The following is a 22288-nucleotide window of genomic DNA, read 5'->3' as shown; positions in this document are numbered from 1 at the left end:
TCTTCTCTGTTCTCTTTTATACCTTCAGTAACAGAGTCGGTTGATTAAGCAGATTTACCAACAATCACATGATAAACGTTACTGTCTCAAAACTTTACCTGTCCCAAGATTGAAGCTCCGGAGCTTCAACAAGGCACCGTGAAAGTGGTTCAACATGAGAACTGTATAAGGAGAAACACTTGAAGATATCAGCCCTAGTTCTAGTTTTGTTTTGATCTTTGCATTTCAATCATTTTTCAAACAAAAAAAAGCCTTCATTGTAAAACAGTTTTCTGGTGAATAAAATCTAACATTCATTATTAAAAAAAAAAGAATGATGCCCCAAAAGGCAGGACAGCTGTTTAGAGTAAGATTTAGAAGACATTCATCGACCTAATATATCAACAAATGACTAGCATTCTAATAAAACAGCGTTCAAAATCCATTTCAGCATAAGTAAATCTGCATGAAATCGAATTAAAAATAAAGAATTAACCGGATACTTAAATTTTAGAAACAAAAATCAGATTAGAGCTAAGATACATAACATAATTAAATGAAGACATGTTATGCTTCTGAAATTCATAAATATCTTCATGCTGCAATGCAAACACACAACAACAACAACAACAACAACAACAACAACAACAACAACAAAAAAAGATGGAATGCATTGCATCGCTTGTCATTATGATCGACATTAAACCTCTACAAAGGTTTCGTCTATTCCTATTCTTTAATTATAAAAATAAGACAAATAATTTGTGTAAAAAGACCTAATCACTCACATGGGAAGATGATGCACCATTAACTGATTCCACATGGGGAAATAAAGGTCAGCTTTCATGCTTTTTTTCTCGAACTTTAGACTTATTCAAAAGTATTTGGTTCGTATGTCACAGTTCATAGCCTATGACCCATGATCATTCGATGTTAGATCCGGCTGATATGACGTTTTGTGATTGCAATTATGAGTACAACTTATAAGATTAAACAAAATAGAGAAAACAATGAATTTATATGAATTTCAAAATTTACAGTCGTCAAAAAAGAAATTTAGACAAAAAATATATGTTAAATAAAAGTCAACTGTAGTTGTGTCTTACTTTGACCAGAATTTGTTTTTATCAGCTTGGGTTATATCACATACAGAAGAGTAGTTAACCATAGTTCTTGTCGGCAAAAAAACAAGATCTAAAATAATCATAGTTCTTGCATAGTGATATTGAACAATACATTATGTACCAGACGATGTTAGTTAAACTGGCAATATCTACATAACCTGTAGAATCTGGAATATTTATATACACATTATAGTCTTTTAATTTTTGTTCTTTTCAAATAAATACACTATAGTCTTGGAGGAAGAGTGTGTGTGTACTTAAACGCGGTTTAATTAGTCAACACTTAATAATTCAGTGTCTTCGTGGATCTATCTCAAGTGACAAACCCACCGACTAACTCGGTCTGATCCCAACAGTTTCTATTAATTAATTAATTAATTTCGAATATATTGAAAATATTCTCATAATTTTGTGTATATAATTCCAGACCCTACATATAGGTTACAGTCATGATATTTTCTTGGTTTGAAACAATGTTGTTCTGGTTTTTATCCAAAGTATATTGTCTGGTTTTCTTTTTGTGTAACAAACTTTAAAAGTGCAAAGAAAAAAATCATTTCAAAATTCGATTCGTCTGTCTTACAGTTTTATGAATTTAGATTATAAAAATGTTTCAAAACATGGAAAATTCACAGCTATTATTCATTTAGGTATTCAAATTTGAATCCCAAAATATAATAACCAGAAAATTGGTATTTTCCATTTATGTAGATATGCATGGGAATGGTGAGGAAAGTCGTATCGCTGATGCCGACGGTGATTCCTTTTGTCGGTGGTGGAACCACTTATACTATCTATATTTAATAATCTAAATAAGAATCCTAAAAGAGACGATTGGCTACTTTAGTAAAAGGAAAACAATTAATATACTTTTCAAAACTAACATAGAATTCCGTGAATGGCGATTTAAAAACAGTCGTTGTAATATTTCCTAGACGAGGAGGATCTGTCATTTTATAGAAATTCGTACTTTGGAGTATGTTTTTTTACACGTAAGATAATTTATAATTTTTTTTTTTTTTTTGGTAAAAATGTAAAGATATTATTACCAGGATTTTATATTTTTGACAGAACTACAAGGACGACAAGGAGCGGATAAATAAAAATAAAGTCTAAACACAAACTCTATCTAGCCTAAACAGGGGCAGACACAACAACCCAAACCGAAAGCCGGAGGCTCAGCTAAATTAGTACCAACCGCTTGCCGCAAAAGAACGAACCAAGTTCAACCGAGAGTCGGAACCCGGTAATTTTGGCCTCCCCGATGAATCCGCTCTTAAAGATAATGGCCCATCCGAGAACAGCTTGCCGAGGACTTCAAAAGCACCTGTCCCCAAGAACACAGCAAGGGAGAGGCCACGCACACCCGCATCAACCAGACGGAGCATTTATTTGCCCGGACGTGACCTGTACTGTGTCGTTCCAAGCACTGAACTACTAAAAACGGGTTTGCGACGAAAGTTGTCCTGAAATCCTTGAGACTCGTAAAACCTGCACCATCTAAAAAGGAATCGCTACCAACACATCAAAAGACCAATGCTGGTACTGGGATGCGAAAATCCTAACGAATGGAGCCACCGAGAAACCGTATAACCAGAGAACAACCTGACTACACCAGCTCCACGCCATAAGCCTGTCTTCGAGAACCGAAGAACAGATCAGAAACAGTGACCGTGAGAAGTCCCTTCGGTGCCAACAAAGAGGAAAGAAGGATGAGCCCGAGAGTCAAAACACCTCAGAGAAAGACAAGCTTCCTGGAGGACAAGAAGGACACCAAAACACTGGTAGAGCTTGAAGGAAGAGAGGACAGTCGATGAAGCTTAGATCACCTAGCCATAGACGACAAGGCAAAAACGAAGCCCGACGACCTGTCACACGCCGGAACCAGAGACCACGCGCCACCACACAGCAAACACACAATCCTGCACGCGCCACCGAGTAAAAGAACCTCTGGTGCACTCTTTGACGAGGAAAGTAAACAACCGCCGCCCCAAACCTCCTCGGTACGATTTCAACACCTACCCCCTCGCCACTCTTCTCTACTACAACAAGAATCCCAGTCACCCACAAGGGGAAACGAAGTTGAAGACACCAGCGCAAAGACCTCAGCAGAGACAGAGCAACAGGACTCCGCCGCTTTCTTCCATCGAGGACCAGATCTGGAGGGGAAAATAGATCTGGGCACGAAACCCTAAAAAGCCGACTCCGTGCTCTAACGCTGTCAACCTACCTCGCCGTGGCTCCAGGGAAGGACCTTGTCACCGGATCTGCGAACCTCTCGAGCGGAGCAGGAGGCCGTCGACGTATCCCTTCGCCAGAGTCAATAGCATATCGGAGGGAGAGAGAAAGAAGAGGGCGGAGCATAGATCTAAAGGAAAGAAACAGAGCGCCTCCGGTACCAGCTGAGGACGCCGGACACCGGAGCTGAACAAGGTTTCCTGAGTTTGTTTTTAGAGCGTTTGTTTCTAGAGAGCTTTTCTTTTTTGTTTTGTTATTGTTCTCGATAATTTATAATTTACAGTTTTGTTTTAGTGTGTGGTAATATTCTCATTAGAAATTAGTTATATCCACCGGAAGTATTTTGGTAGAGAATAGTATTGAATCGTAATAAAGAACACAACATGTGACTATTATTTAGATAAAAACAAACAGTGAAATTAAGTGGAAAATAATAGTCAGAATTAAACTAACGAAAAAGATAGAAAACGAAAGGAGAGACACAGAGTGAACGGGAAAAAAAAGAAAATAATTAATAATTGTGTGTACACCCAAGAAGCTATATATGTTAACATTAGCTTCTCTGCAATCTTTCATCTCTCTCCCCATAATATATTTTTTTCATTGGATTTTTTCAGAAAAAAAAAATCGAAAAAGAGAGAGAATTGAAGTCTCTCCCCGTCGCCAGAAAATCCTCTCCTCAGGAATTCTAGGAGACCATTAGAATTATTATCTACGGTAATTACATACTTCGTTTTTAATTTGTGTTCTTCATTGATTTTCTATTCTAGTTCAAGCCAAGGTTAAACCAGATCTAAAGTTTTATCCGTGGTTCTTCTTCATTTGTGTTCGTTTGATTGCATATCATTAAGTTTTGTTTTCGTGTGTGAGTACTGACTCATTCATTGTTAATTTTCTGTGTGTTTCGTCTTCATCTATTGCTTTCTCTGGTTTTACTGTATGTGTAAAATACAAAAAGATTAAAGACTTTCCGTGTCTGCCAAGTAATGATTAATGCTAGTTCTCTTCCCCTGACTCCCCTTTGTGCCTTTTTAGCTGTCTGCAAGCTTTTAGAGTTTTAAATGCGAAACTGAAGAAACACTTTCAAACGTTATCTCTATTTTCTAAATCATTCATGTGTCAGTGACAAAATAAAATCATTCATGTGTATGCATTTATTATTTATTATCCATCTAATTGTTTTTTGTCCTCCTTGAGTTTGTTACTTTGATAGAGCATGTTATGGCGGTCGAATCTGGGACCCAAACACCATGTGATTAACATTAAAGCAACACTCTCTATATGTCGGCAACGTTGTTGTTTTGTCCCTTTATTAGATCTCTACGTCCTTTTGTTTCCTCAAGTCACTCATTTGTCAAAAGAGTGTCTGTCCCATCATTTGTTTATTCAAGATTTACCCAAAAAGTTATCTTTCCTCTTTAGTAAAATTTCTTTTGGTAATGGCAGTGTTTCATGCTGTACTTGTCTAGTCATTTCTTGATCCAAACTGTTGTTTTGACCTTTTACATGAGTTATTGTTATATTTGTTCTTGACTACGGCTAGTTCTTGGTTTTTTGCTGGTGTTGTCAAGTTTCTAACAAAAGAAAAAATTCTATTTATATCTTTAATTCAGTCCAAAGGCGATGAAGGATAACGATGACAAGTACGAGAAAGCTGAGAGAGGTTCAACAAAGATCTTGCCCAAGACAGTCTTACTGATTCTGCTATGTGGGCTTTCTTTCTATCTTGGTGGACTTTACTGTGGAAAGAACAAACTCCAAGTCAACGATGTTGCAAAAGCTGGATCTTCCTTGGATGTTGTTGATAACTCTCCTCAAGTCAAATCTGTTTCTTTTCCAGAGTGCAGTAGTGACTACCAAGATTACACTCCCTGCACGGATCCAAGGGTACACTCAATTTTCTTAAGTATACTTTAGTCCTTGATCAATCTTGAAAAATATATTTAGCTAATTTTTTTTTATTTTTCAATTTTGGCATGGTGGTAGAAATGGAAGAAGTATGGTACTCACAGGCTTACTTTCATGGAACGTCATTGTCCTCCTGTGTTTGATAGAAAGCAATGTCTAGTCCCTCCTCCTAATGGGTATAAGTCACCAATAAGATGGCCTAAGAGTAAAAATGAATGTTGGTACAGGTAAATATTGCTTCTCTAGATCTCTCCTGTCCTCACATATTTAAAGTTAAGTGACAATTTGATGTGATTTAATTTCAGGAATGTGCCATATGATTGGATTAACAAACAAAAATCTAACCAGCATTGGCTAAAGAAAGAGGGTGATAAATTCCATTTCCCTGGTGGAGGCACAATGTTTCCAAATGGAGTTAGTGCTTACGTCGATTTAATGCAAGACCTGATCCCTGAAATGAAAGATGGGACTATACGAACTGCCATTGACACTGGCTGTGGGGTGAGTTTATACATTTTCTTGAAATTTCAACTTAAAACATTAGAGGTTCCTTTTCTTCAACTTTTTACATTTTTGCTCTGTTTTAAAGGTTGCAAGCTGGGGAGGAGACTTATTGGACCGTGGTATCCTCACGGTGTCACTCGCCCCAAGAGATAACCACGAAGCTCAAGTCCAGTTTGCTCTAGAACGTGGTATCCCTGCGATACTCGGCATCATTTCAACTCAACGCCTCCCTTTCCCTTCAAACTCATTCGACATGGCTCATTGCTCAAGATGCCTTATTCCATGGACTGAGTTTGGTAATGAAGAGCTATCTTGATTTTCTAATTTTTTTTTTGTCGGCTACCCATTTAATCATTATCTGATAATACGATGAAAACTCATGTAAGTATTTTTCTCTTTGCTGCTGACTTCAGGTGGAGTCTATCTCCTGGAGGTTCACCGTATCCTAAGACCCGGTGGCTTCTGGGTCCTATCCGGTCCCCCAGTCAACTACGAGAACCGTTGGAAAGGATGGGACACAACCGTCGAAGCGCAGAGATCAAACTACGAGAAGCTCCAGGATCTCTTAACCTCAATGTGCTTCAAAATGTACGCCAAGAAAGACGACATCGCGGTGTGGCAAAAATCTTCAGACAACACGTGCTACAACAAGCTGTCTAACGACCCCGACGCGTACCCGCCGAAATGCGACGACAGCCTCGAGCCGGACTCCGCTTGGTACACTCCCATACGCCCTTGCGTGGTGGTTCCGAGCCCTAAGCTTAAGAAGACGGGGTTGGAGTCTACACCCAAATGGCCTCAGAGACTGCACGCGACTCCTGAGAGGATCTCTGATGTTCCTGGAGGGAACGGTGGTTTGTTTAAGCGCGATGGTAGCAAGTGGAAAGCGAGGGCTAAGCATTACAAGAAGCTGTTGCCTGCTGTTGGGTCTGATAAGATAAGGAATGTGATGGATATGAACACTGCTTATGGTGGTTTGGCTGCTGCTTTGGTCGATGATCCTTTGTGGGTTATGAACGTTGTTTCCTCTTACGCTGCGAATACGCTTCCTGTGGTGTTTGATCGTGGGTTGATTGGAACATATCACGACTGGTAAAATTTAGAAAAGCCTATTCTTTCTACTTTTTTTTAATCAATTTGAATTTGCATACATAATGCGTTATGTTGTGTGACAGGTGTGAGGCTTTTTCGACGTATCCAAGAACTTACGATCTTCTTCACGTTGATGGTTTGTTTACATCTGAGAGCCAAAGGTAATTCTCAAAGCCTTTGAAACTCGTTGATGCTGTGATATAAGTGCTAAGTAATGATATGTTATTATGCAGGTGTGAGATGAAGTATGTAATGCTGGAAATGGATCGGATCTTGCGTCCTAATGGGTATGCGATTATACGCGAGTCGAGCTATTTCGTGGATAATATTGCATCGGTTGCTAAAGGACTGAGATGGAGTTGCCGTAAGGAACAAACAGAGTCCGAATCGGAGAATGAGAAGCTCTTGATTTGCCAGAAGAAGCTGTGGTATTCTTCTAACGCTACGTCAGAAACAAAATAGTAAAAAAGTGAGAGGGGCAAAATCTTAAGCTTAAGCTTAAAGCCTTGGTTTTGTGTGTCCTGGAGGTTTCTTGAGAACAAAGTCACTACAACAAACATAGGTTCTTTGTCTTGCTTCAAAGCCAAGAAAGGTGTTTAAAGCAGCTGCCATTTCTTATTTTATTATCCCAGCATATTTATCAACTTTCGATTTTTGCTTATAGTATATGCTTGGTGAGAAATATATTATTGATCTTTTTGTTTAAACTGTAATTTTAAATTTTAAATGGTTAAGGTCGAGATTTCTCCAAAGTTAGGTATATTGATTTGAGATACAGTTGTATTGTTTTACACGTTATTACGTTGGTGGTCCATTAATCAATTACAAATTTTATCCAACTTTTCCTCTTGCATAAAGAAAATAGTTGTGTGTTTGTTTTATCTTTCCATCAATTATATCTACCAAATAAAGAAGACTACCATTTGTGGTAATGATCTGGTTCGTGTTTTTAATATTGTAGCCAAAAAGTTAAAGGACAGTGAATGATAGGGAGTATTTTAAAACTGAAAAGTAAATATGGTCGGCTTGGTTAGGTGGAAGGTTTGTAATTGAATATGACATAACAATTTTATAAAAATATTTTGAAACAAAAGGATACTAAAAAAATCGACATTAGTCCATGAAATCCAATTAAAAAGACGAAAAGTAAACGATCTCCTTTAATTTATACCTCCAAAAATCGTATATTCGGGCATTATGCTACAAGTTTAAATTTATATTAGAGGGAAACAAACTTTGTTTTTCTTCTAGATTTTAACACCCACAACTATTTAAATCTATTTCCCTCCAAATTATTTTACAGTGGTAGTAAGTAAAAGTCCATTATTTGACTATGATTACCAATTTTTTCGTTCACAATTCACAATTTCACATCAACCTGACTTTTTTAATTCATTTTAGCGTATAATGAAATCAACGAACCATATAATTGTCATTTGATTTTTGTAAAGAAGTTATTTGTTCGATGAAATTATTAACAAGCAAAATTTAAGGTGTAATCTAGTTTTGTTAATCTCCCGCCATGATTACTGAATCATATTTAATACAATCACGAAAGGTCAAAGAAATAAGTATTTTATATCAGTTACATCGTGGAAGGCAAGAATAAAAAGAAAAAGAGTAAAGAGCCGGCCACGTAAAGATACCGTGAAAATCCTCATAATCGGACGGTTCCTATCACCCCTTGATAATCCGACGGTTATATATAAAAGCACACCGTATATTCATGTAGTGCTGCACAGAAGATCATAAGTTTTTTTTAAACGAGACCACAATATCAAAGGCAAGGAAAAATATTCTCTTTCACGAGGTAACCGCACACAGAAAGAGAGGAGAGAGAGGGAAGGATTGATATTTGCTGTAACGGAATCGAAAAGTAGAAAGGTGAAAGAGGTAGCAGAAGCTCTGGATTTCCGTCGGCGGCGACGGTGGTTATGCCTGTTGGCTCTGAGGTACTTGATCTCAAATCTCCGTCTCTGGTGTTTGCTTATTGCGAATTTGATTATCAATCTGTTTTCGCGTTTTCATCAGATTGGATCTGATTTCGGCTTTTTTTTCTTTCTTAATTTAGCTGTATGCGTGGAATCGTGTGTAGGGGAGGCTGATTTGATGTATTGATTGAATTTTAGGGTTTACGGAGATCGATTTGGGTGGAATTGATAGATATATCTTCGAATTAGAAATGTTGTATGAGCTAAAGTGGAGTTTATGCTTGTGATTTGTGATTTGTGATCGCATCTGCATTTTGATTTGTTCCTGCTAGGTGTTTGGGGTTTGCATGATCTGATTGGTTCATATCGTTGGTACAGGTTGTATCAGGCTTAGTTTTGGGTGGATTGTGTGTTTTTTTTCTGAGATATGGAGCAAGTTCTCGTCTGGCCAAGCTGCTTCCATCATCGGCTTTTCTCTTTCCAAGAAGCGCTTGATTGGCGGTTTCTTGTTCGTTCTGATTTCCTTGTTGGCTCTTTCGTTAACTGCACTTAGTTCTCAAACTCTCTCCTATCATCTTTAGGGAAGGCGTGAGGCAAACAGGTATGTTTTTTTTTTTCAGTTGAAGCTGTTGACAGTTTTGTTTTTGTTCTACACTATGCTTCCCTCGTTATATGACTGCCGTTGCTGGAACTTTAGTTCGTGATATGTATTTAGTACATGTTTAGTTCCTTGTAAAATATTCCTATTGGAGGTTTTAGTTGATTTTATTTAGATATTTTCACTTTTTTTAAACTGGTAAATGCAAAATCAGTATAAGAAATGGTAAAACTGCTAAAAGTTAAGAAATTTTGTTTCTTTTTCAGGTTGAAGTCTGCAAATTCTTCCTTCGCATAGTCCTAAAGAAACCTCTTTATCTGCCCCCTGCTGACAAAAGCTTTGTTAGCCCCCTCTTCCATTTCTTGTTCTTATGGGCGCTGGTTGAAGAAGAATATACCAATTTCCTTTTCAAGTTTACATGATGCTATTTTCTTGAGTCTGAACCCCTACCTGAGTTGTTGTGAGCTTCGGGTCCTTCCTGTTAGCCAACACATTTTGGTTCCTTTGTGTCTTTGAGTTCTCAGTATGTGTTTTCCTCTTCTCTTGCTCTCTTTCTTTTTCCTTAATGGTCAACCCATTGGTTCTCAAAGTAAATAACGGTCAGTCTACCCAGCTGGAGAATCATTGGTTTTACTGCTTTGGTGTCCAGTCCTTGCTACGAACTACTGAAAGATTAATGCTATATAAATCTTTCAGAAGTTCTTTACATACATAAAAAGTAAAATAAAATAAAGAGGTTACTTTGCTTTACCGGAGAGAATATGGACAGGTAGCTCAAAGATCTCTCAACTTTTTTCTAACACCTTTTGGTATATGTCTCCTTGATATATTGCTTATAATTTTGCTTCTCCCTGACCTGAATTTATAGGTACAAGTTAATAAAAGAGGTTGGTGATGGAACTTTTGGTACTGTTTGGCGAGCTATCAATAAGCAAACGGGTGAAGTTGTATGTTTCTTTCTTTGAGAGCTATATATGCCTGCATAATGTTCTGTTCTTGGTTTTCTTACCAACTGAAGTTTTCAATGAGCAGGTTGCAATTAAGAAAATGAAAAAGAAGTACTACTCATGGGACGAATGCATTAATCTGAGAGAAGTGAAGGTAGTGTGAATTTCCTTTGTTGACATGCTCTTTTGTCTTGTTTAACGTATGTTGACTGATTCATCCCCTTTTCTCCTATTAGTCCCTTAGGAGGATGAATCATCCAAACATCGTGAAGCTGAAGGAAGTCATCCGGGAACATGATATCCTATACTTTGTCTTTGAGTACATGGTATACTTCTTCCTGCTTGTAGATTGCTATTTTTTGCGTACACTTTAATTCATTTAACTGAATCTGCGCATGTCATTCGTACTTGATCAGGAGTGCAATCTTTATCAGCTTATGAAGGATCGAAAAAAGCTTTTCGCAGAAGCTGATATTAGAAACTGGTGCTTTCAAGTCTTCCAAGGCCTTTCTTATATGCATCAGCGTGGTTACTTCCACCGCGATCTTAAGCCAGGTAATCGATCGCCTTAATCACTTTGTCTTTCTAGCGATCATGTTTCAATACTTTGTCAAGAATCTATCTTTATACTGTGTTGGTTGTTGCAGAAAATCTATTAGTCTCTAAAGACATCATCAAGATTGCTGATTTTGGTCTGGCAAGGGAGGTTAATTCGAGTCCACCTTTTACCGAGTATGTTTCTACACGCTGGTAAGATTCACTTCTCTTTCTTTTTTTTTGTTATTGTTGCAATGAGTCTTTTTTTACTCACAAGTCATATGTCGATTAGATGCTATAAATTGCTGCCGTACTGACCCAAAAGTGTTTGTACTAATAGGTATAGGGCACCTGAAGTACTCCTTCAGTCATATGTATACACATCAAAAGTTGGTTAGTATCCATACTGTTGTAAGGAATAAATATATTTTCTCTTTATTGATCTAGTGCTAAACAATTTGCTAATTTTCCTTTTCCAGATATGTGGGCGATGGGAGCTATTATGTCTGAGTTGTTGTCTCTTCGTCCTATATTTCCAGGGGCTAGGTAACTTAGCAGTGATTGCTTTGTAGTTTGGTGGTTAGAAATGTTGCAGAGTTAAAAGCTAATAAACGAGTGAAAATGTTGTCGTATCATCCTTGTAGTGAAGCAGATGAAATCTACAAAATCTGTGATGTCATAGGCAGTCCAACTGAAGAGACCTGGTTAGAGGGACTTAATCTTGCAAACACCATAAACTATCAATTCCCCCAGGTATTATTCGAGCTTGAATGTGTCTTGAGCCTCCATAGTTTTCTTTATCAAGGACTAACTGTTGTCATCTTGCAGCTTTCTGGCGTTCCTCTTTCAAGCCTGATGCCATCTGCTAGTAAAGATGCAATTAATCTTATTACGGTAACTAACACTTTTTTAAAAGGAGTTGCCCTATAGCTGTGGACATATTTCGTGACACTAATCTTTACCTGTTTTCGTGATCGTTCAGCGGCTTTGCTCCTGGGATCCATGCAACAGACCGACTGCTGCGGAGGCCCTGCAGCACCCGTTCTTTCAGGTACACCGGAAATTACTCTCTTCTTATAGCTCCACTCTTGATCAGCTGATTAAAACATGTTTTCATGTGGCAGAGTTGCTTTTATGTCCAACCATCTCTCCGACCCAAACCATCTGTTGCAAGAACTCCGCCTGGTAAAATATTTTTAGTTTGTTGGTTGCCGATATCAGGATATGGATTACTACTATATCTGTATTGAGATTGTTGCAAAACTAAATTTCATATCGTGATGTTTTCTAGTTGGACCAAGGGGATCATTCGAGCAGCAACCAGTTAAACGGCAACCAGTGTCTCTTGCTAAAGCTAAGACCTTCAACAGCCATTCTTCTCCAAAGTCGAATGCTGCTTTTGGTAGTGGTGTCCATAGGAAACTCGATTTGGCTAAACAAGATGCTACGAGAAACACTAAACCTGTGAGAAGTTCCGTCAAAGACACCATATACAGACCACCCGGAAGAAAGAGTCCTTGTAAGTAAAAACCTTAAAACCACCCTTATTATACACGTACAATGGTTGTTTTTCTTCATTTGATTAAAACAAAACCATTCAATTGGAGGTAATGCAGCAGGTTCATCGGTGAACAAGAACCGTGTCGCTCGTGGTGTATCTGAAACTGGTGATAAGCTCTCGAACATGAGCATCAGAGGAACCGTGTCTAGAAGACACTCAGTGTCTGTGATGCAGCAACAGCAGCTGAAGCCGCTGCAGATGAAGGCAGGATGTGTAGGAGAAACACGTGACATGTTCATTAGACCAACACAATCCACCACCAATGCCTACTCTAGGAAAGTCGCCGGCTGACCCAAAATAAAAAAAACCTCAACACAAGCCTCTTCTGAAGAATACTTTTACGATAAATATCTTACTCTATACTCTGGTTTGTCCATAAAATCAAATACCTTAATGTCTTTTCAGTTACACGACGGTCATGTGTCGTCTGCAGCTCTTGTTTCATTTTCTTTTCATACTTTCGGTCGTGTGATGGTTTGTATTATGCGTGACGATTGACTTGATGGTTTGCAATAAAGTTCGACTTGGGACTATTTGTGTTGTACCTGGGTACTTTCTAATCATTGCTATAGCTGCGTTTGGGGATTGGCAGATGTACACTCTTGAAGTATGTTCTTGTACTGGTTTCAAGAAAACATCAAAGGAGCTGTGTTTGTTCTGTTCTCTCTTGCTTGAGGAAAATATTTTGTGTTCTCTTTCTCTGTTCTGTTTTCGAGTGGGGGGAAATGGATAAGGTTTATCCTCTAATGCTGGTTCAGTTGGATCCGGTATACATCCGCTTTACCCGGTCCAATTATTGATTTAATTTCAATTTTTTGATTTTTGGATGGTAAACCGGGTCGAATTATACGGTCAAGCATAGCTGGACCGGTTCTTTTTTTCTCCTCCTTTTATCCAAGCGCTAAACGACGAGTGGTTACCGTCGGCGAAAAGGCTGATGCAAATCCAATCAAAGGTGAAAAACAAAGAAGGAACAAGATCGAAACGGAAGAGAAAAGCTGAAACAGCAATCCATTAATGGTAAACCTTAGATGTTCTGTTCTGTTATTTGTCTCTGTTTCTTCTTAGATTTATCCCAGTTGGTCTGAATGTTTGTTTTCATCATTTGTCTGGTTTGCCACCAAGTGAACTGGTTTCTCATATCTACTTTATGCTTTGCTGGTGATATTATACATAGTGTTGGTTTAATTGTCTATAGCTTTCAACGTGCATTTGATTTGGGTATTGAAGATCATCATTCTAGTGGGTCAATGGTAATCTTACGGTTGTGTTTCAAACCTACTTCATAGGTGGTGATGATCATCAAGGGTATATTCAGGAGGTATGAGAAATGGAATCCTGTTCATCCTACTTATGGAGCCTTTTGGGGAATGGGTATTGGCATTGGCTGTGGCGTCGGATGGGGACCTGGTTTTGGCCCTGAGGTCATTGGCTACGTCGGTGCTGGCTGCGGCGTTGGTTTCAGTGTTGGCATTACGCTCGCTGGTCTTGGCATTGGTCTCCCCACAAACCTTCTTCTTGCAGCTCCTTATAACAGTAGATACACACACACTCACTCTCTCTCTTTCTTTCTATGAAATTTCTTGATTACAAGTAATCTTTCGTCTGATGAACTTCTTTTTCATGTTATTTTTTTAGCTGTAGAAGCAACTAGAAAGGGTGCTATTAAGTTGTTTGGTAATAGTCTTTCAATTGATGGGTGGAGCGATGTTATGCCTCAGTTTGTTGGGTTGAAGAGACAAGTCAGTGAGATGTGCTCTGGTTTTAACAAGAAGCCTCCTCTCTTAGATGATGCCGTTGACTTGAAAAGTTTGCCTTTGTTCATTCCACATGATTGTGGAAGCTCTGGGATCCATCTTCTCTATATGCGCAAAGGTACATTTCACTGTCTATATGTTTATTTCTCTATTAATGTTTTAAAGCTCTTCTCTATCTGTTTTCTTGTCATTGATAAGACATATTGTTGTCTTAAGATTTCTTGTTTTGCTAATACAAGAAAAGGTATAAATTATGGCTTCTATATCCTGAGCATTCCAACATTTTTCAGTCTCGTGCTATTATAAACGATTCTCTAGATTGGAGTCTGGAGATGTTGTTCTATTAAGTGGATAGAATCGATCATTTTGTTTGTTAGGACAAAGTGGATAGAGAAAACAGTAAAAGATGTGTCAAACTTTATTTTCAGGTTTGAAAGACAAGAAACGTGGAGATTCATCAGCTATGTAATGACGTTAGACCACGAGGATCTCAAGCATCTGAGACGCTCCTGTCGAGATTTTGATTGAATAATTACTTTCCTGTCTTGGTTGGAGGGCACACTATGAAACAAACCTGAAGCATTTGTGTGTGAGTCCATGTTACAGTTACATAGATACATGTGCGAGGTTTGGTGTTTGGCAATAGCATTTATGGACAGACAGTTCAGGTTAGGTAAAGGAAAACAGAGTGCATAAGTGTAGTTATGCTTCAAGCACTTCATCCTCTTCACTCAATACTCATCATGTATTATAAGTTTTCTTTTAACTCATATCATTTATTTAGTGACTAAGAGGTTTTGAATTCGTTAGCTCAGCACATAGCAAGACCACTGGACCATGTAATATTTTTTTTTTCAAATTTGTTTATGTTTATAAAACAACAAAACAAAACCCAATACACTGCTAAATCTATACGTATCTGGTCACTGCAAAATTGATCTGTGATTTCTTTAAAAAAAAAAATTATTAATGCAGTTATTGATCTGTAATTAGTTTTGAAATTACGAGTTTTTTAAATTTGACGCAGGAATAATTCGCTGCAAAAAAAAAAATAAACTTTTTGGTATGTGGCTCACACGTCATCTAATTTGTTGATACGTCGTCGTGTCTAACGGAATATAAGCTCGCCGTCAGCGACCTCCAATAGTCAGCTATACATGACGACAAATCGGAAATGTGTGTTTCGAACTGATTTGACATGTCTTAATTTTAAATTAATGAATTATAGTGAGTACTCAAATTTATTACCATATTAATTATGTTTTGTTTGTTTATCCAACAAGAAGACATCTTTGGCGTGATTAGTTTTTGTTGTCCATTTAAATCAGTTTTTATTTTGTTTCTTTGTCTCTCTACAGTTTTGTCCTGAAGAAGAAATCAATTTTCTGTTTCTGTCAAAGTTGAATCGCTTTCTCTTTATTTTTTCGTCGTCTACAAACTTGATTCTTTCTCCGGAACTTTGAGCTCTTTAAAATCTTCGCCGGAATCCAACACCAGATTCCGGCGCCGGAGCTCCGATGAACAACACAGGTCATGTCCTAGTAGTATATGATCATCTCCCGCGGAAATACACATAGTTTCGGTTTTCCGTGGGGAAAGTTGTGTCCTTGTTCTTCCTTCTCGTACGGACAAGGAGAATGTCAAAGGTAGTGTACGAAGGGTGGATGGTGAGGTATGGAAGGAGGAAGATCGGACGGTCGTATATTCACATGAGGTACTTCGTTTTGGAGCCTCGTCTTTTGGCCTATTACAAGAAGAAACCTCAGTATTCTCAGGTCTAAACCTCATCTAATTGTATCTGTTTGATTTGCTTGTTTTGAGTAGGTATTAGTTGCAAGTTTCAAACTTTCCCTTTTGGGTTTCTTAATTTAAATGTCTCTGGGTTTCCAAGTATGTTTGTGAGATAGTAGAGTAGACTGTAAGGCACTATGCTTATAGGAAAAAAAAGTCTACTATAAACTTATGGGATGTGTGTGTAGTTGCCATTTGAGTTTCAGGGTTTTCTTCTTGTACATGGGTGAGTGATGAATGATGATGCTTTTCTACATGTGGTGAATACAGGTTCCTATCAAGACCATGTTAATTGATGGCAACTGCAGAGTTGAAGATCGAGGCTTGAAGACGCATCATGGACATGTCAGTAGTCTTAACTTTACTCTTTCTGTTACTATTTTGTCACTCACAAGGGTTTATAGATTGATGGCATATGGTTTTGTGAATTGCAACCACTCATCTTGATATGATGTCTTTAAGCTAGCTTTCTTATAAATACATCTCTTTGCCTTTTTGGTTTTCAGAAAAAAATTTAGGCTTATTTTCTCTTCCCGGCTTAATGAGTAGGACAAGAAGGCTTCTATTATAGGAAGTAGGAGTGGCTGCTTGGTAGAGAAATATTTTCTTAGTTGTGAGGAAAACTTATCTGAGCTAAGTAAATATGTAGAATACTTGATTCAACTAAATTTGGTTAGCAAATGTATTCCATGTTTCTTGAGAATATTAACATTTAATGCACACATGTTGCTTATATGTATGCTATAAAATTCCCACAGCTTAAACAAATAAATTAGAGAGGTCATCTAAAGCAAGGGCAGCTTTTTACAGCATTTACAATCTCTTTCTGCAGTTTAAAGACATTTGATAATGTTTGTTGTGAATCAGTTGATGGTTCTTCATGCCAAGTTTACTTCCTATTTATCATAACCTTGACTGTACCATCACTAATGCCGTTTAAATTTGTTTGTGCTGTCAACTCTATTCTGCAGATGGTTTACGTGTTGTCTGTCTATAACAAGAAAGAAAAGCACCATAGAATAACGGTATCTTCTCTTTACTTCCCAAAATAGCTACCACTACCTTTTACCTTGTTAGTTAATCATGGAGTAGTATATTCTTTGCTAGATGGCAGCGTTCAACATCCAGGAAGCACTTATGTGGAAGGAGAAAATTGAGTCTGTTATAGACCAGGTCTGTCATATGCCTATTTACTTATCTAGACTTGCGTACATTGGTGCTTTTATCTGATTTACCTCACTGTGTGTTTGCACTGGCGCAGCATCAAGAGTCTCAAGTTCCAAATGGTCAGCAATATGTTGCATTTGAATATAAGTCTGGAATGGATACTGGAAGGACTGCTTCATCTTCAGATTATGAAAGCCAGTGAGTCCCTATCTGATATGTAATATGCATATAGTTATGCACTAAATATTTTCAATTTTATTAAGATTCAGTGCACCGGAGGATGAAGATGACTCTAGGCGTCGTTTAGTTAGACGGACAACTATTGGGAATGGTTCGTTCCGAAATCATTTATTCATGAGCTAATCTGGTCAGCTGCAGTCCTGACTGTAATCTAATCACCTCAAGCAAATGTGCAGGTCCCCCGCCATCTGTACTTGACTGGACTAAGGAGTTTGATGCAGAGTTGGCGAACCAGAATTCTGATAACCAAGCTTTCTCTAGAAAACACTGGCGTCTTCTTCAGTGCCAAAATGGTTAGTGGTGTTGCAGGGTTGCAATGCAACATCGTTTAGTATTTTCCCATGTTAAATCACAAAATTATATATCTTGTGTGGAACTTGTGGAATCAAGCGCTCTCCTTAGTTATCTGCTATATCTTCTATAGGAACTGGTAAAGGAAAGAGCTAGAATTTGACCTTAATCTTTCTTTGTTTTCTGTTTTTTCTACAGGTCTTCGGATTTTTGAAGAGCTTCTTGAAGTTGATTACCTTGTATGGAAGTTTCTAATAGCTTGTCATCTTTGTGGCGTGATTGCCAGCTGATTATGTAGAAACTTTATCTAGACAAGAACCGCTAATTTGAGTGCTACATGTGCAGCCGAGAAGCTACAGCAGGGCAATGAAAGCTGTTGGAGTAGTGGAGGCAACATGTGAGGAAGTATTCGAACTTGTGATGAGCATGGATGGCACTCGTTATGAGTAGGTGCTTCTCTGCTTTCTGTTTCTCCATGTCTGCACGGTGTTCATTTTTCTTCATTTCTGTCTATAGTATGCATCCAGAAGTGTTTTGTTCTAAGTGTTCTGGTCTGTACCTGAAGTTATTTTTGTTCCTCTTTTTTTTCTTTCCCTGTGGGGTGCAGGTGGGACTGCAGCTTTCAGTATGGTAGCTTAGTGGAAGAGGTGGATGGTCACACAGCAGTGCTCTATCATAGACTTTTGCTCGACTGGTTTCCAATGTAATGTTGCACCTAAAATATCATCGTCCAGTTACAGTCACTCCTTCCGAACATAATCTATTAATGAATAACTGACAAGTGATAATTTGATACATCTCTAGCTAAATAGACTCGGTTGTCCTGAAGGGCCTAGATTGTATGCTGTCGTTGATTTTTTTTTCTACCATTTAGTTTACTTTGATTCTTTTATCCTAATTATATCAAATGGCTCCAGGGTTGTGTGGCCTCGTGACCTTTGTTATGTCCGCTATTGGCGCCGGAATGATGATGGGAGTTATGGTACCTTTCTTTCCTCCTTTACTCATGCTATAATCTGGAAAGGTAGTTTTTATAATAGCTTGTCGGTTATTTATTTCGCTCTTTCTGTGAAGTTGTGTTGTTCCGTTCTAGGGAGCATGATAACTGTGGTCCACAACCTGGTTGTGTCCGTGCTCATCTTGAGAGTAAGTTTATGAACCTAAACATATCTCAGCATTAACTAAATGTTTGATGTATTGATATCTAACCTGTTAGTTTTTTGTTTATCTTAGGTGGAGGATATAATATTGCCCCACTAAAGCCACGAAATGGGAGGCCAAGAACACAGGTGCAACATCTAATACAAATTGATCTGAAAGGGTGGGGTGCAGGCTACCTTCCAGCATTTCAACAACATTGCCTTCTTCAGATGCTGAATAGTGTTGCTGGTAAGTTCTCTCATGCTTCCTTTCCGCTGGTTTGTTCAGGTCCTTAGGGTACGAGAATCCCACTGGCTACTTATTATCATCCGTTGTAACATCACAGGTTTGCGGGAATGGTTTTCACAGACAGATGAGAGAGGTGTTCATACCCGGATCCCTGTTATGGTTAACATGGCATCATCTTCCTTGAGCTTGAGAAAGAGTGGAAGGTCTCTGCATCAGTCTGCCTTTTCTGTTGATCAAACAAATGCCGCCAACAGAAACTCTGTGCTCATGGATGAAGACTCAGATGATGATGATGAGTTTCAGATAGCTGAATCAGAACAAGAGGTTTGAATATCAAGCCTTTTCATCATCTAATATTAAGCTGCATGTGGTATTGAATCGTCATTCTTGTGTACAATTTCAGGGTGAAACAAGTAAGATAGAGACTGATGTCAAGAAAACAGGCGAGCACCTTATGATTTAAGTATAAAAATTCTACCCTGAGATCTAATAGTTTTATGTGAATTGAAAATTCAGAAGAAGAACCTGCTCACAAGATTGATCTGTCATGCTTCTCCGGTAACCTAAAGCGCAATGAAAATGAAAATGCACGTAACTGCTGGAGGACTTCTGATGGGAACAACTTCAAAGTTCGTAGCAAGAACTTCTGTGATGATAAAAGAAAGGTCGGTAAACCTTTTTGACTTAGTTCTTTAGAATGGTTCGGTTCTTGTATCCAGCTAATTTCAGTTCCTGTCTATTTAATCATATGCTGAAGATTCCTGCTGGGAAGAATCTAATGGATCTCGTTGCTGTTGATTGGTTCAAAGACAGTAAAAGAATAGATCATGTGGCTAGACGTAAGGGCTGTGCAGCACAAGTAAGATACATTACAACTTGACTTTTGTTCGTTAACTTCCTTCTTTAGTTAGTTAAAGGAGAGACTATTACAATCAAATCTTCAAATACTTCCCTTCCCATACTATTCTCTTGCCTTTGGATTCATCTTAGAAAGGTATCTCCATGATTATTGAGTCGTTTGATAAATGTGTTCAGGTTGCTGCAGAGAAAGGTCTATTCTCAATGGTGGTAAATGTTCAAGTAAGTTCTGCCAACCAAACTATTATTAAGATTCAGAACATAATGTACAAACCTCAAAGTCATATTTGGTTGTATAGGTTCCAGGGTCAACACACTACAGTATGGTGTTTTATTTTGTGACAAAAGAACTTGTACCAGGGTCTCTATTGCAACGATTTGTGGATGGTGATGATGAATTTCGGAATAGTCGGCTAAAGCTTATACCTTTAGTTCCTAAGGTATGTTTATTTCTCTTTCTCTTTGTGATTACAACTAACAAGTATATTGACATTTTTTCCTTATTTAACCGAAATTTATACAAGGGGTCATGGATAGTAAGGCAAAGCGTGGGAAGCACTCCATGTCTCCTAGGGAAAGCAGTGGACTGCAACTACATTCGTGGCCCGACATACTTAGAAGTGAGTGAAGTTGTATAGTGTTGAATTCAAAGCTCTCTGTAAACAATAATCACTCAGTGATTCATCGTGTTCATGTGTGTAGATTGATGTGGATATTGGTTCATCAACTGTTGCGAATGGAGTGTTGGGCCTCGTCATTGGTGTAATCACATCGTTGGGTGTCGAAATGGCTTTCCTTGTACAGGTGACAAACGGACACATAATGTTATAAGTTTTGCTCTCAAGTAGTTGGGGTTATTGTATTATACAACAAATCTGGTTTGGTTTTGGCAGGCAAATGCACCGGAAGAATTGCCGGAGAGGCTTATAGGTGCGGTTCGGGTCTCGCATATAGAGCTGTCTTCGGCTATAGTTCCAAATCTGGAGTCAGGTTAATAATATAGTGTATGACTCCTTAACAACCCCCCTTGAGAAATTACCATCAAACTTCATATATGTTCTGTCACATAAAAAAAAGAAGTGTTTGGTGGCTCTTTGGAAATGCTCACTTCTTTAGCTTCTTCTTGATTCGATACATCAATGTTTATTTCTGTAACATCAGTTCATAGTTAAAAAAAAGTTTGTTTATATATCCTCTTTACAATGCGTCAATAGTGTAAATGCCTGCTTAGTAAGTGCCCCCATTAATTGGACGTATGAGTAGTCAAGTTTACTTTAGAAGAGACAAAGCACAAAGATGTATTTTGTGTGAAAACTTTTTTTGAATGTTATTTTCTGAATATATCTCATCCTCTCCATGCTTCTTTTTTTTAATGTTATTTTCTGATTTTATTAGCTCGGTTTGGTTCTTCTCTTGTTTTAAATTTGTCAATTACGGTTTAGTTATTTCTCTGGTTTGGATTTGTCTATTTGAATTTTGAACAAGCCTTTTAGCCGGTTTGGTTTGGGGAAGTAATCAATCCAAAAAAAAGAAACATTCGTCTTCGCTTTTTTTTTTCTCTCTATCAAGGCATCAATCATCTTCATTGTTCATCACCACCTCTGAGTCAGGTACCACTCTCCAGACCGATTCACCTTATCCTCGGCGGTTTTAGTTAGGGATTTATTGTTAGTTGACAAAAACCTGTCTCAGACTTTGAGATATTTGAAACAGACATGTTCTCAAACTCATTTACCATCTGTAAGCTCTCCATGGTTAGTTCTGTGTTGTGTATTGTTCAATTGACATAACCACCGGTTTGGTGATTCCATTTAATCTTTCATTAGCTATATGTTCAATCTCCACATCTTGCTTCAAGTTTGTATCTTGAATAGTAGTGTACATGCTCTGTTTTGTTTTATTAGCTTTGAATAGTATAAGTATGGTGTTGTTGTTGTTTTGTACAATGTGAATGCTAATATGTTCTCTTTCTTTTCAGAACTTGAAGGGATTGATAGGACTATTCTAATGAGGGCCTTGAAGCTGCTAGAGAACAAAGGCAAGCTTGCATTGTTTAAAGGAACATCAGCAGATGATGAAGGCGTCAAGTTCTCTGTCTGAATGCTACTCTCTCTGTATAAACGTTTTGGGAGTTTGAATATATCTTATGAACCCAAACGGATAAACAACTTTTTATTTTATTTTTATAATAGCATTCATTCTCTAGTATTCACCAAGGATTTTGCAATTGATCTTCCAGCCATCACTATCTCTGGTATTAACTCTTTTTTAACATATTTCCACGCCATTCTTTCAAAAACGTGTTAAATTATTAATCATTTTTAATTAACCGGCTCTAGAATTATATCTTTACTATATAAAAAAGTCTAATGTAAA

The 22288-nt window shown here is 37.9% G+C and overlaps 4 protein-coding genes across 13 annotated transcripts; all 4 read left to right on the top strand.

The window, feature by feature from the left end:
• Nucleotides 1-1343: 1343 nt before the first annotated feature.
• Nucleotides 1344-15084, top strand: LOC103861031 (cadmium-induced protein AS8). 2 transcript variants are annotated; one of them, XM_009138739.3, is made up of 5 exons: nucleotides 1344-1354; nucleotides 13353-13439; nucleotides 13709-13955; nucleotides 14058-14294; nucleotides 14605-15084. In XM_009138739.3, exons 2-5 carry the CDS (start codon nucleotides 13437-13439, stop codon nucleotides 14643-14645), a joined length of 528 nt encoding a protein of 175 aa, XP_009136987.1. In that variant the 5' UTR covers nucleotides 1344-1354; nucleotides 13353-13436; the 3' UTR covers nucleotides 14646-15084. The 2 variants fall into 2 exon arrangements, with proteins under 2 accessions (XP_009136987.1, XP_033144513.1); XM_033288622.1 differs by having other exon boundaries at nucleotides 14058-14392; nucleotides 14532-15084.
• LOC103861035 (probable methyltransferase PMT21) lies at nucleotides 3871-7684 on the top strand. Of its 5 annotated transcripts, none has more exons than XM_009138747.3 (8): nucleotides 3871-4058; nucleotides 4955-5228; nucleotides 5328-5476; nucleotides 5555-5750; nucleotides 5839-6049; nucleotides 6167-6845; nucleotides 6929-7006; nucleotides 7079-7684. In XM_009138747.3, the coding sequence occupies exons 2-8, from the start codon at nucleotides 4965-4967 to the stop codon at nucleotides 7305-7307; spliced, it is 1806 nt and encodes a 601-aa protein (XP_009136995.1). In that variant the 5' UTR covers nucleotides 3871-4058; nucleotides 4955-4964; the 3' UTR covers nucleotides 7308-7684. The 5 variants fall into 5 exon arrangements, with proteins under 5 accessions (XP_009136995.1, XP_033144511.1, XP_009136994.1 ...); XM_009138746.3 differs by having other exon boundaries at nucleotides 3886-4058; nucleotides 4902-5228; XM_033288618.1 differs by having other exon boundaries at nucleotides 3901-4060; nucleotides 4905-5228.
• On the top strand, nucleotides 8555-12952 carry LOC103861033 (cyclin-dependent kinase F-4). Of its 4 annotated transcripts, none has more exons than XM_009138742.3 (16): nucleotides 8555-8797; nucleotides 9155-9377; nucleotides 9641-10143; nucleotides 10243-10321; nucleotides 10407-10475; nucleotides 10558-10647; nucleotides 10738-10876; nucleotides 10969-11071; nucleotides 11199-11251; nucleotides 11338-11404; nucleotides 11503-11611; nucleotides 11687-11752; nucleotides 11841-11909; nucleotides 11983-12043; nucleotides 12150-12377; nucleotides 12478-12952. In XM_009138742.3, the coding sequence occupies exons 3-16, from the start codon at nucleotides 10136-10138 to the stop codon at nucleotides 12708-12710; spliced, it is 1374 nt and encodes a 457-aa protein (XP_009136990.1). In that variant the 5' UTR covers nucleotides 8555-8797; nucleotides 9155-9377; nucleotides 9641-10135; the 3' UTR covers nucleotides 12711-12952. The 4 variants fall into 4 exon arrangements, with proteins under 4 accessions (XP_009136990.1, XP_009136989.1, XP_009136988.1 ...); XM_009138741.3 differs by having other exon boundaries at nucleotides 12475-12952; XM_009138740.3 differs by having other exon boundaries at nucleotides 12466-12952.
• Nucleotides 15085-15306: 222 nt separating the features above from the next.
• LOC103861030 (protein ENHANCED DISEASE RESISTANCE 2) lies at nucleotides 15307-22120 on the top strand. Of its 2 annotated transcripts, XM_018657687.2 has the most exons (23): nucleotides 15307-15951; nucleotides 16238-16312; nucleotides 16939-16992; nucleotides 17075-17140; nucleotides 17229-17332; nucleotides 17398-17465; nucleotides 17551-17667; nucleotides 17864-17904; nucleotides 18011-18111; nucleotides 18273-18368; nucleotides 18583-18647; nucleotides 18740-18811; nucleotides 18899-19054; nucleotides 19152-19378; nucleotides 19458-19497; nucleotides 19571-19719; nucleotides 19812-19913; nucleotides 20090-20134; nucleotides 20212-20352; nucleotides 20437-20532; nucleotides 20615-20716; nucleotides 20806-21522; nucleotides 21891-22120. In XM_018657687.2, exons 1-22 carry the CDS (start codon nucleotides 15814-15816, stop codon nucleotides 20905-20907), a joined length of 2157 nt encoding a protein of 718 aa, XP_018513203.1. In that variant the 5' UTR covers nucleotides 15307-15813; the 3' UTR covers nucleotides 20908-21522; nucleotides 21891-22120. The 2 variants fall into 2 exon arrangements, with proteins under 2 accessions (XP_018513203.1, XP_009136986.1); XM_009138738.3 differs by lacking the exon at nucleotides 15307-15951 and having other exon boundaries at nucleotides 17060-17140.
• The last annotated feature ends 168 nt before the right edge of the window (nucleotides 22121-22288 follow it).

This window comes from Brassica rapa, chromosome A03 (genome assembly GCF_000309985.2).
Source record: "Brassica rapa cultivar Chiifu-401-42 chromosome A03, CAAS_Brap_v3.01, whole genome shotgun sequence".
Taxonomy (NCBI): Eukaryota; Viridiplantae; Streptophyta; class Magnoliopsida; order Brassicales; family Brassicaceae; genus Brassica; species Brassica rapa.
The sequence above is the reverse complement of the archived record's forward strand: the minus strand, read 5'-3'. Positions and strand labels throughout refer to the sequence as shown.